General features: G+C 36.8%; 1 protein-coding gene across 4 annotated transcripts in view; it reads left to right on the forward strand.

Moving 5' to 3' along the window:
* Positions 1 to 389: 389 nt before the first annotated feature.
* Positions 390 to 15,273, forward strand: part of Scgalpha (sarcoglycan alpha) — a 72,719-nt gene continuing 57,835 nt past the window's right edge. For 3 of the 4 annotated variants that reach the window (XR_014127843.1, XM_081734649.1, XM_081734648.1), the window contains exons 1-2: positions 390 to 580; positions 11,651 to 11,804. Coding sequence is in view for 3 of the 4 variants with exons in the window: in XM_081734649.1 (XP_081590775.1) it covers positions 572 to 580; positions 11,651 to 11,804 (163 nt within the window). In the remaining variant the exon portion in view is untranslated. The remainder of the gene's footprint in view (positions 581 to 11,650; positions 11,805 to 15,273) is intronic. The other variant, XM_081734650.1, reaches the window with a different exon arrangement.

Below are 15,273 nucleotides of genomic sequence, written 5' to 3' on the forward strand. Positions count from 1 at the left end.
ATAACCAATTTGTATGATAGCCTAAATTACAACCATCTGTTTATTTTTTGTTTCATTTTAATAACAAATAATACAAGAGTTAAAACCTACGGAAAAATGTCTCACTGTACCCTACTTTCCCCTACCAATGTTTAGAACAATCTGCTTTAATTCGCATCTTGAAGATCATCTCCTTCATTAATCGTTTTCTTTTGAAGTTATTAAGTATAATATTGATGGGAGAGCTATCTTGTCCGAAGTAAAGAACATAGCTATGCCGTTTATCGCAAATTTCGCGTTTCTCATTCGTTGGACAGTATTGCTAACTACATAAAACATTTTCTATCTCAAACTAGAAAAGTAATTATAAAATTATTAGTTAGCACACTTGTATCGGAAAAACTGTCCGGAAAGTGGCCTGTATATAATATCCTTGCACTTCTGTTCGTCAAAATAGTCAAATGTAAATATATAGTGTTATGTTTGTGTAAGCTGTAAGCAAATGGTGTGTCAACACCAAATTTAAATTGTGTGGACAGGAGTCACAGCTTACGAGGATTAAAGATAGCAGAACTTAATAAGGCAAGATATTATGTTAGAAGTAAATGATTTTATTGGTACTGTGTAATATTGATCGCTCATAAGTACTTATACTTCTGTATGCAAGATTGAGCAAATAATGCTAAACTGTATACTATTATCAATGTTTCATATAAAAGTGGAACTACAAAAGTTGCTTATTTAAAAGGAATATGTTTAAATTTACGATCTAGATACAGAAACGGGACGTGTAATCCCAATGAGAATAGAATTTTGGTACAGATTGACGGCTAGTCGAAAAGATGGTTATTTTACAGTTCTAATTAGTACTTTGAATGGAAGGATATAAATATATAGAAGAAAATGGTAAGAGTTTACTTTCTGCAGAACAGTGACTGGAACCGGTTTCTCACAGTATAAGTAGTAGTAGTAGTACGAATAGGGGTAGCAGTAGTTAGGGTTAGAACCCACAGCGGTTTGTTGGGTTCTGTTCTCGATTCGGCACAAAGTAAACTCTTGCTAGAAGGTGATTTGGTTGGTATCCTATATTAAGATAGCGTAAATTTGTAAAATTTACGGAAGAGAGTTACTTGAGGCATTAGTGCTGTTTCGCCGGTCCACACGAAAAAGGAATAGGAGTATGTTTAGCAGAAGGGGTCCAGAAGCGCGTATAAAACACAAAATTTACAAGAGAAATGGATGATGCAAGTACTTAGTCTTAATGTAACCAAATCTAACCTAAGCTAACCTGAACTAATCTAATAAGAAATAAGTGGAATCCTATCATTTTTCTTGGAAAATTATGCTGGATCCCAGCACTAACATAATATAACATGAACTAACCTAATGTGAACAGAGATTATCAATTTTTTAAAAATTGTTTTAGAAAAAAGAGCTGGACCCGTTCTGGTAAACATAGGCCAAGGAATATTATTTACTTTCTCTCCCAAATTATTAGGTTGTGACCCTGGATCACTTGGCAGTGATTATTGGTCGAAATACAGTGTGGATGTATGGCATAAAAACTAGTGCATAAAACACGAACCAACTTGTGCTAGGTGGATACTAAAAAGCACGAATGTTATTTAACCGAGTAAGAGCAGGAGCGAAGCCGGGGGCACGAGCGATAGCGAGGGGGTGGTTGTATAGAGTAGGCCATCAGAATTATTTCAAACGCAGTCAAATTATCTCATTTCCGACCTTTATTTATCAGTCTTAAAATTATGACAATTATCAACCTATACATTTATACAATTCTCCTCTATATAAAAAGTAATCACCAAAATTTACAACTCAGACAAGATGTCTATTCGTACAATACTAGAAGCAATAAACTCATAAATATCCCATATCAACGAATGTCCAAATCGTTAAATAGTTATGAGACACTTGGGATAAAACTGTATCACAAGTTGCTTGCAACATTAACAAGGAGCATATAGATAGATTTAATAGTAAGTTACACAATTGGTTACCTGCAACGCCCTTTTATTCTTTACAGGAGTATTTTAATTGTTCAATTGAAATGTAACGTGTTTCCTATTCTCTTGTTGAGCGAGTATTCAAAATGCATATTGTTATATATTTTGTAATGCCATTTCATCGTTAATTTAGTTACAGATTATTATTCATTTATACTTATGTATCAATATTATATCTCATTTTGACGTTGTCTGTTCCTATGTATAGCTTAACGACAATAATATTGTTTATTATTATTATTATTATTATTATTATTATATTATTATTATTATAAAGGGAGCAGGCGAATCAGCGGCGGTGGGTATACGCATGAACGAGGATATTGGAAAAACACTATATAGCATAAAATGCGCAAATTTAAGGAAATTACTAAATGTTATCCCAAAAATATGAAAATATACTAAATTAGGTAAGGTGAGGTGTTCCTCTTTTTTTTTCTCTACTTTCAATTCGTTTCCAGAACTCCTTCGTGGCTAAGCGGTTAGCGTACACGCCTTTGACGTGAGAGACCTGGGTTCAATTCCCAGCGGGAGCTCGTGTGGTTCGTATTCCAGGTTAGTCTGTAGGTCCTGTCTCATATAGCCTCGCTGCTCACAGGAGCTTTAAACTCAAAATCAACTCTACTCAGTTCGTTTCCACCTTACGACAAACTCTTCGCCTGTTTCGTAGACCATGTCTTTCATACGATTTCAACAACTGACGCTCGTTATTCTTGTATAAATCGAGAAAACAAACATGATACGTCACAATCTTGTCATTTACACACCATTTCCACATTGCATTTCCCACCAGTAAATCATAACAAGTGTATCTATTCGCCAAATAATTTCTTCCGCCTTCATATTTGTAACGCTTACATCAGAAACAACCATTTTCTTAACTTCAGCTACTCCCATCACCTGACTTTCACTTACTCTTCCCCAAAATGCAAAATAAATTTTCCACTTCACGTGGTAATTTTCATAAAATTGGTCCGACGATACAGCACTTAACTCTTACTTGATTTCACAATAATATTATGTAAGTAATCAAAATATATCGGGATCTCACTTCCTATATAAAATTTAGAAATACGAAATGCAAGGTTTGCTCTTTACCACGTACTTCATAACGAAGATATGATGAAGTAAAGTGCTGTGTGAAGGCAGTGTAGGCTACAAAGTAATCACGAAAGTGTCGCTAAGCTGTTCCACACTAAAGCATTTGTTTTTATACCATAGGTAGGGTTTTTCCACTATATTCGTTTATGCATATACTCACCGTCGCTGACGCGCCTACTCCTACGAACGCACTTCGCTCTGCTGCACAGGTTCCCCTGCTGTGCTCCTGCCCTGACTCGTATAGTGTTTTATGTGTTGTAGCTTTTATACCGTAATGTCCATACGCTATAGTTGTTGCTTGTGGTTCATTCTTGACAACACTACTACTAGCAACAACTTTTTAGTGTTCGTGAAGAAATTTCTTGTGTTGTCACACTGGAACGCTTTCGTTGAATGTATTTTCTCATTGAATAAGAAGTTTCTTGTGGGTAATCTACGCGAAGAATCTTTAATTTCGCAGAGAATAGTACACGACGCTGTCACGTTCCACGGAGGTGTTCAGGCAATGCCAATTTCAAAACAATTAGTTCATGAAGCAAGAAATGCAAATGTCAAATAGAAAGAGGCTCTTAGAAGAAAACAAACAACAACTGAGAAAGAGAAAAGTCGTCCGAAAGAAAGAAAGAGAGCAGCTGCACAGTTGGAAAAACTGAAGAAAAAGTAAAAAAGGCAGCAAAAGAAATTATAATTGAAATCTCATGTAGATTTTTGTGTTCTAGATTATAAAAAATATTCTGTATTTAGTATTCTACGTACAGCGGTTACTTAATTTAACTAAAATATAGTCTGGAAAAGCCAGGGAATTTTATTTGTCTATGTAGCATAGTACATTAAACCAGGGTTAGCAGAAACCATGTTTTTTTTTAAAAAAAAAACACAAACAAAAAGCTTCTTTTGTTTAACCTCCCCTTTTTTTGTTTAAACAAGGTTTCTTTTGTTTAAATAATTTGCTCTATGTATTTATATTACATATAGATAGAAAAAAGTTTGTTTCGCCTTGGTGTTATAATGCAACAACAAGCTTAAAATGGAATCGAAACCGTTTCTCTGCTTGCATCCGAGAGAAATTGTCCTTCATTTCGACTTGGAATAGCAGAATGGAAGGCCAATACTTCACTTGAACACCAATAGTATATTCACTTATTCGGAAATTAGGACTTTCCCGTTTCATTATAAAGTTGGGTGGTCCGATCAGTAAATATCTTAAATCGGGAAACTCCCGGCTTAGTCACCGGGAAAGTCCTGTTATTACTTCCAATGCAAAGTAATAACGGGAATATCCCGTTATTGATTTGCTTTTAAATTTCTTAAAATTTTAAGGTCAACGTATCATAATCAATACGCTAAAACAGATATTAAATTACAAATTTAGTATGTAGATATCATTCAATAAAATTAAAACTGAAAGTCCAATCCAGGCTAATGTTGGAAGCTACGTAGATAGTCGATAAATTTTGCCAATTTCTATCAATATATTTAAGCAAACTTGGCTTCTGTATAAAACAACAGGAGTTTAGGCAAACAGAAATATATATAATTTGGTTTTGTTTCGTATGTTTAGGCTTAACATCCTTATGTAATATCGAGGTTATCAAGGAGAAGACTTTCGCTTAAAGTGATATCCGAACTGCAACTTGGTTTACATTTGAAAGAAGGGTTGCGGTTCGACCGACGCCTTGATTAAAAGGTGAGAAGGAGATAAAACTAATGCAGATGGTTTGATATGTGGAAACGTCACCATGCAGTTCACACGATTTAAAGCAGTTTTTTTATTATTTTTTTTAACCTATATGGTTTAAACCAGCCAATCTTGCATTAAACATTCCTTACTTATAAAATATGTTAAATATGTTGTTTGACCGAAGATAATTAAACTAGTTTCACTTGATACGTAAAATATCTTTTAAAGAGCTTACTTCCCCAATCAACATGGTACACGCAAGGTCAGTTTGCAACGCATACATTAATGATTCTTAAGCATTTCGCGTTGTTGCTGAGTTATCAATACCATTCGCGTAACCTAGAAGTACTATATTAACATATTAGCCTAGGCCTAATCACTCAACGTGGTAATTATAAAGGTAACCAAAGAAAGGTCTGTCGCTTTTTTACCCACCTTCGAACACCTAACAAGGAAATGGTCCCAAGTGTAAACAACCGATTTGGCTGGGGTCCGGATATGTGTTACGGGAGACCAAAATAGGAAACAAGTATTTTGGCGTTTGGGCCCATACGCAGAAATTTCCGAAATACGGGGCTCCAAAGTGGCCCTACACGCTATAACTAGGAATTGAATGACGTTACTTATACACTACCGATTTGGCTGGGGTCCGGATATGTGTTACGGGAGACGAAATTAGGAGACACTTGTTTTGGCGTTTGGGTCCATACGCAGAAATTTCCGAAATACGGGGCCCCAAAGTATGCCTACATGCTATAACTAGGAAGCGAATGACGTTACTTGTACACAACCGATTTGGCTGGGGTCCGGATATGTTTACGGAAGACCAAATTAGGAGACACGTATTTTGTCGTTTAGGTCCATACGGAGAAATTTCCGAAATACGGGGCCCCAAAGTGGCCCTACATGTTATAACTACCAAGCGAATGACGTTACTTGTATACAACTGATTTGGCTGGGGTCCGGATATGGCTATTATAAGCCCAAGTCGAAGAGATGTAGTTTTTTTTCGACCTAACCTGACAGGCCAGCAAACTTTACTTCCGCCACTCTGCCCGGTTTCCTGACAACACACGCCGTATCGATTAAATATTAATGTTCACTCTCTCGCACAAAAGTGTTCCCTCCGATTTCCACACATCCTAGCCATAGAAATACAAGCGAAAAACGCAAAAATTCTTTCGCTCCGTTGACACCCTCGTGGTCAGCAGATCCCCCTCGACGGCTCGTGCAGCTGAACATCTGTTCAGAATTGCATGGGTACCAGGGTGGGAAAAAATCATGATTTTTAAAAAAAAAAAAATCATTTTTGATGATTGTTTTATTTAAATCGATTTTTTTGATTTAAATCAAATCTTTCCCCTCGTATAATACAAGTCGCGAATTGAAGAAAAAGCATTACGAATTAGTATTAAATGCCAATTATGTCATTTAAGTGCAAGTATTGGGGTTGAATTTTGAATTAATCCCCAATCGTTATCCTATACCAATCCCAAACAATGTTTCTTAACAATTTTAAATTATGGCTTTTTTTTTTTTTTAATTTTTAGTCAAGCATCATCCCTATCTCTTCAGAATAGAACAGCCTTTAAAACGGTAACATTCACATTTTCCCTATCATATCCCTGAAGTGGAAAATTTTGAGAGAAGTCGGGATTTTTTTCTGATTTTTTTTTTCAAATTTTGATCCCCTCTGGACTCCCCTGTGTTAACGCACAGATCTCAAAATCAAGTGGGAAACACTAAGGGTGTACTAAATGTGTGTACAAAATTTCAAGCTTCTATCTTGAATAGTAAGGGCGGGAAAAATATTTAACAATGAGCTAAGAACATCCCCAGAATACCCCAGATGACCCGGATGTAATATAAAAATTTCCTCAGACATCCCTATTAATCCTAGAATCATGATCTGTACATTATTATCTTCAGAATAAAACAGTTTCAAACGGTACCATCCAAATGTCTCCATCGTGTAGGCTATATGGGGCTGGAAAATCACGAAAAAAGGGATTTTCTGTTAAGAAATATCCCCTTTTTTACTTTTTACCCCTCTGTATCGCCTCTGTTTAAAGGCAAAGATCTGAAACAAATCTGAAAAATACTAAGGGGTGCAGTGAATGAGTGTCCAAAATTTCAAACTTCTTGATACAAAAGGAAGCCCGCGAAAAATAATATCCCCAAATATCCCAGATTCCCGTATACAACAGAAGGTAACAGTTTCCTGAGACATCCCTATTTATCCTAAGATCATGGTTCGTACATCATTCTCTTCAGAATAGAACAGCCTTTCAGGTGGTACCATTCATACGTCTCCATCTTAGGCGGAAAAGTCGCGAAGAAAGCTATTTTTTGTTAAAGAATATCCTTTTTTTTTTTTTTTTTTTTTTTTTTTTTTTTTTACATTTTTGCCCCTCTGGACCCCCCCCCTCCCGTTTTCACGCAGAGATCTGAAATCATCTGATAAATACTAAAGGTGCACTGAACGAGTGTGCAGAATTTCATTCTTCTGAACGCAAAATGTAGGCCCGCCAAAAAATAAAAATAGGCACAACAAAAAATCTTTTTTAAATTTATGACGTCATCACATCCTATGTCTCGACGCAGAGAGGCGTGAAAGCATATGTAACGTGCTCTACAATGCCTCTAGTCCTGAAAAAACGAAGTAAAAAAGCTTTATTGGTACTTTTTAAATCGAATAATGAAGATTTTATCCTATCACCTGAAAATATTTTTTTAAAAAATTAAAAGGTTAAGCGGTAAGGAAAAAGTACAGCAACGCTTATCAAAGTGACACTTTTTTTCCACAAAAGTTACTGATATTTGGCAGAGGCATATTTTTAAGGAAATTGTAACTAGCTTGCGGCACGAAATACATAAATTTTGCCTAAAGTTATAAAATCTAAAAAAAAAAAAAAAAAAAAAAAAAAATCGGAGAGGGAATAGGACATTTCTAAATACGCCCTATTATCAGGGAACAAATATATAGACGCGCACACAAAAGAATCTTCGTCTTAAATGTCGATGATGATTTCCCCGTTGGAATAGTTAACGATTTACAATATAAGCCCTATGTTACGAACAGAAGAAAATAGGATTGCCCTGTTACCCGTTCAAAACGGAATTTTCCCTAATCATCCTCTGCATGACACTTGTTTTCATACTATGCTGTACATACTGTACATTTGAATCTCATTGTATTATGATTATCATCTTCAATAATTGAAATAACAAGACAGAAACGGGACTTTACTTATTTTCACTTTAAATTATTTCGGAATTTGATTTAAATCAACGATTTTTATTAAAAAAATCAAGTGATTTAAATCAGTAATGTAGGGCCACTTTGGGGCCCCGTATTTCGGAAATTTCTGCGTATGGGCCAAAACGCCAAAATACTTGTTTCCTATTTTGGTCTCCCGTAACACATATCCGGACCCCAGCCAAATCGGTTTGTTTACACTTGGGACCATTTCCGGGGAGTATAACGGATGCAATAATGTTTCCCATCCAAGGCGTAGAATAGTGTCCCGGGTCATCCTAGCCACGTGGGGTTTAGCGTTGTCCTCTAACAGGAGGGCCCCTTTGCGATTCAGAAGTGCTGGCTCCAGAGTTTTGAGTTTTTCATGAACACGGCTCAACTGCTGATAGCATACAGTTGCATTGATGCTCTGACAAGCTAGTAGCAGTCCCCGATGTACGATGCCGCGAGCAGTCCACCAAACATACAGGAGGACCTTCTTCTGGTGCAGTGCTGGTTTCGGCTGTTTTGGAACCGGTTCATGGGATGCTAACGAATGGTGATGACGCCGTGGAGCTTCGTACAGGACCCACTTCTCATCACATGTGAACACCCTGTCCAGAAATGGCTCCTTACTCAGACGAGACAGCAAAGAAACACAGGTTGAGTCAAATCATGGAGACCCATTGACCCAACTTCTAGTGCTTCCCAAGTTGATGGCATTGCTGCCGAATGGTTTCTCAATTCACACTGAATTGTAATTCCAGTTCCTCACATGTCTGGCCACTGTTCGTCTCAATTGCTGCCTGAAGATCTTCATTTTGTACATTTGTTGGTCTCCCGACAAGTGGTGCGTCTTCGAATGTTTCGTCACCGTCCTTAAACTTGTTAAACCACCGCTGCACTTTCCGCGTAGTCACGACACCCTCACTAGAGGCCTGGTATATCTTCCGCCCCGCTGCAACGGCGTTTGACCTGTTTGAACTCGTACATCATACACCCCTTATGACGCTCTTTGGAGGTCCCATGTTCACTCTGCCTTTACGCGGTGTAACTGAACTACCAGAACCAGATAGTATGTTGGATATACCCACCAACCAACAACTGACCTTCACCTTATCTCCATTCGCATTCATCTCACGGTGTGAGAGCCAATGAAAGACAGACCTTTACAAAAAGCGTCAGAACTTTGTTGGTTACGTTTATATAATAGAAATTTATGAACACACAGTGCAAACCGCAAATCCCTACCGTAAGTTATTTATCATATTACAATCTTTGTGGAAATCATCCTTTTGTATGAGTTGGGTATGGTATACATTCTTGAGTGAATTTTGGTTCGAAATTTTGTGGAGCACTTCGTCATCGAACCCATTATTCTTATAACAAAATAGAGGGCAAGATATTTCGTGAACTTCGGACTCTACATACAATAAAGTGATTACTTTTGCACCCGTGATGATACCATATTACAGTAGGGTCCCAAAAAGTCGGCCTAATGTGGATCGAAGGCTGGCTGAGTCTGTGAAAATGCCGGGTTATCGGGAAAATGGGGTTAAAAAAGAATAAGTACGAGTGTTTCCTCAGAAAATACAGTACTGTACTTGTATGTATTGGTTGCTTAAGAATACAACAGAGAATAAACTGTCCAATTATCCTTATACAAAGGAGTTAAGTTGAATTGATTTTGAGTTTAACGTCCCGTTCAGCAGCGAGGCTATATGAGACGTGGACCTACTGATTAACGTGGAATGAGAACCACATGAGCTCCCACCGGGAATCGAACCCGGGCCTTAAACAAAGGAAAAGTACGTACTTTATGAAGGCATAGAGCCTTTACTATACCACGAAAATGAAAATTAATGAATACACACTGTACAGTAATTTACCTGATAAGGCAGACCTCAGAAAAATACTTGAACGGGTCTGCGAGCGGGTTTTTTTCGCCCTGCCAGAATGTGACCGAGTTATCCGGTTTGCCGTGTTATCAAGTGCTTATATATAACTATACTGTCTTAAATATTAAAATGTACCTTTAGCATCGGTTAATAATTATTCAGACACTGCAGTTAAATGATGTGCTTACTTTTTTTTTTTTTTTTTTTTTTTGTCAATTACTAATTAGTTAAAACCCGCAAAGAATAGGTATTAGGCAACGTTTATTCTTTCAGCTATAATTATAACAATAGCTTCTTTTATTGTTAAATTCTGTTAGCTATAATTTTAAAGGAATTATAATTAGTCATTTTTAACTGGAGTTTGTGCATCATTGAGCTTGTTTTTTTTGGGAAGCCTATTGGCCTTGAAGGCGCAGTTGCGAAAATCTGTAAGAGACAGCAGCCCTGGAGACGAAGTTAGATCGTTTAACAAGCACATTATTCTATAATCGTAAAAATGTGACAGAATAATTTGTAACGTATGATTTCCATTAAGAAAAATACTAACACTTGGAATATTGGACAGAAGATTTTCAACATTAAACTGCCGACAACAGCATGGTCAGTTTCCTGGATTTTCTAGAAACAGTGTGAAAGAATAAAGCAAGGATTAGGGATTGACAAACAACCTTCCTGAGGGAAAGAACAAGAAGGACAAGAGGAGTCCGTAAAATTCGCTTATCACGAGATACTGTTTGGACAACTTTTCATGAAAAAAGTACTATAGAGAAGTTTTATAATGCTAGTAAATAGAAAATACTAAGAATAATTAGCATGTGGAAGAAAATGAATCCGTGAAAAAGTAAATTGATTTTGCTAATTCCAAAGGAACTTCATAAGAAATATCCAGTTGACGTTACCTGTTTTAAAAGTGCTAAGTGCTTTGAGCAGAAATAAAAAAAAAAAAACAAGAAGAAGAAGAAGAATACGTGATGACTCAGTTGTAGAGCGCTTTGCTCAGGTTACATGGTTCCTGTTCGATTCCGGGCCATGAAATTTTGTGGTGGACATTATTCTCCACACCGGTGGGTTTTCTCGGAGTTCTCCCGTTTCTTTTATTTTACCAATTCTTTCGTCATTCATTTGCAATCATCATCTGTTCTTTAGTTGATACATGGTATCTAAGTAATCTCCATATCCTTAGGTTTGAGTATCCAGTAAATCTGTATGTGCTCGATCGCGCTGTACATATGCCTCTGTCTTCCGTTACATGTTGCGGAGCATCTGAGGAGGTATCGTAACATTTCTACCAATCAAGCAGGGTTCTTGCCAAAGCGATCTCTAAACATGATCATTATCTGTGTCATTGTTTGCCCTGCATATGGTCGTTGGTGCGCTCACACACGTGCCACTAACCGTTGCTCAGCTGCGTAATTGCAAACAATAACTTCACAATTGAAATGGTCCACGTGACCTTCAACACAGGGATACCAGCGTGCTCGATAACCATGAAAGCAGTGTTGCCAATACCGCATTAAAAATTTCACTGACATTGTTCTCTGTGATACTAACCTAGGGGTGCGGGGACTTCTCGAAAACTCTGTAAATTTACTGTGGGCTAATAATAATAATAATAATAATAATAATAATAAAAGTATTTCCAGTTTTTTGTGAAAAGAAAAAAAGGAAAATAATTTTAATACAATTAATGTACCGGTAATTAATTTGTTTATTTTGATTTCTTTCCTTTCAGATACTTGGTAGCAATATGGCTGCGAGAATTTATGGATTATTTTTAGGATTTATATGTTTAATTTCAACCCAGTACAACAGAGCTGCTAATATACACATGACTGAAGTATTTATCTTACCTATCCAACCAGAAATGTTCAACTGGACGTCAGTTGGTAAGTCATTTCAAATTTTCCATAGATTCTACTTAAATAAAACAAATAGATGTACCCATCTCGCAGTAATAGTACAAGCAGTAAAGAATCAGAATTTTAGTATAATATGTAATTTAAGGGGTGTATATGTAAGAAACGACTTAATCATTACTTACAATACATACAGAGACGAACCCTGTTGGTCGGGAATATAAGAAATTAGACATATTGGTTGCAATGTTCCCAGATTCAGAAATAGCTTCGCGAACACTTCCCTGACAATATTATTAAAATACCACTACCACACGTTTCTAGGTATGGACAGGAGTGGAGTAGCTTCAAGGAAAAGGCAGTTGTATGATATTAGGATGGAGCGCCATGCCAATTGGACGGAATTTTTTTTTTTTTTTTTTTTTTTGTGTAACGTATGCAGTCTACTCTTACGAAGCTGCTAGAAATATTTTGTAATCACTATTTTGGTTATTATTCTTGCTTATATTATGTGTTGGTAGTTAATATAGATTTAGAAAGAAATCCCGGTCGGGTAAATTATTTATTACAGTACATATAATTTATATTTGTTCTTGTCGTTAATATAATTTTGTTTTATGTAGTTTAATTGTTAACTAAGAGCAGTTTTTCCTTCTTTCCGAAACAGGATTTTTTTTTTTTTTTTTTTTTTTTAAAGACTGGCCTAGCACTAATTTACAAGGAAATCTTCAACCAATAGTTCTTTTTTCTTTTTTAACAGCTCACTTAGGGGAGAGCCAAAACGAACGCTAATTTTGCTTTTCATTTTCGTTAATTAAAATAATAATAATAATAATAAGCCAAGCGTCTGGCTGGTGACCGATGGCTGTAACTCCTATGTAAGAACAGGAGAATCATAGGTGGGGGTGGGGGATTCGAGCTCAGTCGTCTAAAGAGGTAGATGGCTAGGGTTCTGTCCAAGAGGGAACGAAATATTTCTGGATTTTTTTTCTTGCTCGAAGAGGCGGCTTGAGAGTAACACGGTGCAGCAAGAAGGCTGTATCGGTGGGATGGAAAATTATAGTTGTAGTTCTCAGAAAACTCCGTCATATATTCAGACCACGACTCTTTTAAGAGGAAGAGAGTCTGGGGGCTATGGAGATTGTTGGTCAGTAAACTGTACCACACAGCAAGAGGGTTATGTGAAGGGGGATGCGAATTAAGTCGATGAACCATCTTTTTTTTTTCTGGTTTTGAACCGCGTCACTTCTTTAGAGGGAGGAGAGGCTGGGTGTTCAAGTGAAGATTGAGGTCCTACAAAGGAAGCGAATTAGACTAATGCTTTTGGTAAAATCGCGATTCATTAGTATTCTTCTGCCATTTTTTGATATGCGCGATAAATGGTTCTACCGCTATAAAAGGGCTGGGTTTCATTATTTTCTCCGATAAATGATCTGAGATTCTTTTTCATTCTTAGTATGAATAAAAATTTGCTATAGGTCAATCTTTGTTTTTTTTTTTTTATCTTCCCAGAAAGGTTATTAGAATACCTGTTGTTTTATATACTCCTGAGTTTCTGTAGGTTTTCCCTTTTTCTTTTGGGTGTGTTTGAAGCTTTGTTTAAATCCATTGCATCTAAACCGATCTCTGTACAGTGCTTAGAAAGATACTATGGGAGTTCGTTTTATTTAATTTTTTGATTATTCACCTATACTATTCCTCCGGGGTGTACACAGTTGCTAAATGAGCCGCTTTTACTCTGTGGGTGCATGTTTCAATTAAAATGAGGGATGGTGATTAGAGATTTAGGGGAGGAACTTGGAGGTAGCACGTATCTCGGATATACCCTTTAAGGTAAAGGAAACGAATTATTGGTGAAAGTGACTGATTGTGAAAGTAAAGTATTTTAGTACCCTCCCACCGGGAAACGAAGCCGGTATCATCTACACCAAAGGCGCATACGCTAGCCACTAGACTAGCGGCAAGGGAATCAGTTGTTCGCAGATAAAGTCTTGCGTTATTTATAAATGCCTGTTGCTATAGATATCTCAGTCTATAACCACATATGATTTTAATATATCAAGGCATAATTTTGAAATAAAAATACTTGGAAACAAAACTGCGTTTCAGTTTGATGATTAGGTACAGGTGATAACCACTGAGCCTTGACATAGGGGTGACCAGACGTACTGATTTTCGCAGTACAGTACTGTTTTCCAAGGAGCTGTGCTGCGTGTTGCGAAGACCTCTAGAAAATCGAGAAATGTCCTTCTTTTGTAATATATCCTGCAAAATATCCTAATTTAACTTACTTGCAATACTTTGATGTTTTATTTTTCATTCACAACATTTCGAATTACAGGCATTCTTTTTTTCTGAATCGAATTTTAAGAAATGTGTGTGTTCATTTTGTTCAACTTATATGGGGTATATTGAGCAGTGGTCCACACCTTTCGCAGACATTAACACTTAACTCAGTAATTGAATGAGATAATGTCCAGAGCAGCTTAAAGTACATTAATAAATTGCCAGGAAAAGTAAAAAAAAAAAAACTATTTCTACCTGTTTGATGAGATTACAAATGTAATGAAGTATGCTACTTCTGAAACACTGCTCAAATAAGAGTAGATTTAAGATGGAATGAATTGTCCAAACACTCAAGAAACATCCATTCTATATTCCCAAGTATGTGATAATGTGGAGTTCAGTACGTGCCTCCCTGCCACAAGTACTTCGACCGAAAGAATATTTCGTATGATGAATATAATTTGTGGACTGATGAGAAAACAAAGTTAAAAACTGAAACTCTTAAATACCTAATAATAACCAAATGGCCAAAAGTTTCGGAAGGTAATGCAGGGTGTCTATCGGTCACGAAAGTAACGAATGTCACGAAAAAGTCACGAAATCAGAAAACGGTCATGAAAGTCACGAAAAAGTCACGAAATTTAGCTTTTGGGTCACGATTTTTTTTAAACTGCAATACCTAATAATAATGGTACAGAGTGGCCCAAAAGTAGGTATATTAAAATGAAAATGAAATCTTAAAGTTTTACGTCCCACGGTTATGCCGGTTAGCCTAAAGGAGACCGTGATGATGAGAAATGAGTGAAATGATGGAATGAAGAAAGTGGAAGGAAACGGGAGAACCCCGAGAAAACCCACGAGCACGGTGTTTGTCCACCATAAAGTCCACACGGGGCGAGCTGGGATCGAACCAGGAACCCCAAGCACCGAAGGTGAACGTTCTACCACCGAGCCACCGCGCCCCCACAAGTAGGTATATAGTCCCGTACTTATCGGTCTTGACATTTTATATCATTTACTTGTTGTTATCCATACAGGTATTGAGTTAGTTCCTTCTTTATCTGTTCTTAATGTGTTTTAACTTATACCTTAAACTCTGAATAAATCAAAGCAAATAAATTCATTATCTAAATAAATTAAAATGTCATACTGGATCGATGCTGGTCTGTATACCTACTTTTGAGCCATTCTGTGTAATTGTATCTGTAGAGAA

The sequence above is a fragment of the Thermobia domestica genome, chromosome 12 (genome assembly GCF_964235325.1).
Source record: "Thermobia domestica chromosome 12, izTheDome1.hap1.1, whole genome shotgun sequence".
NCBI classification, from domain to species: domain Eukaryota; kingdom Metazoa; phylum Arthropoda; class Insecta; order Zygentoma; family Lepismatidae; genus Thermobia; species Thermobia domestica.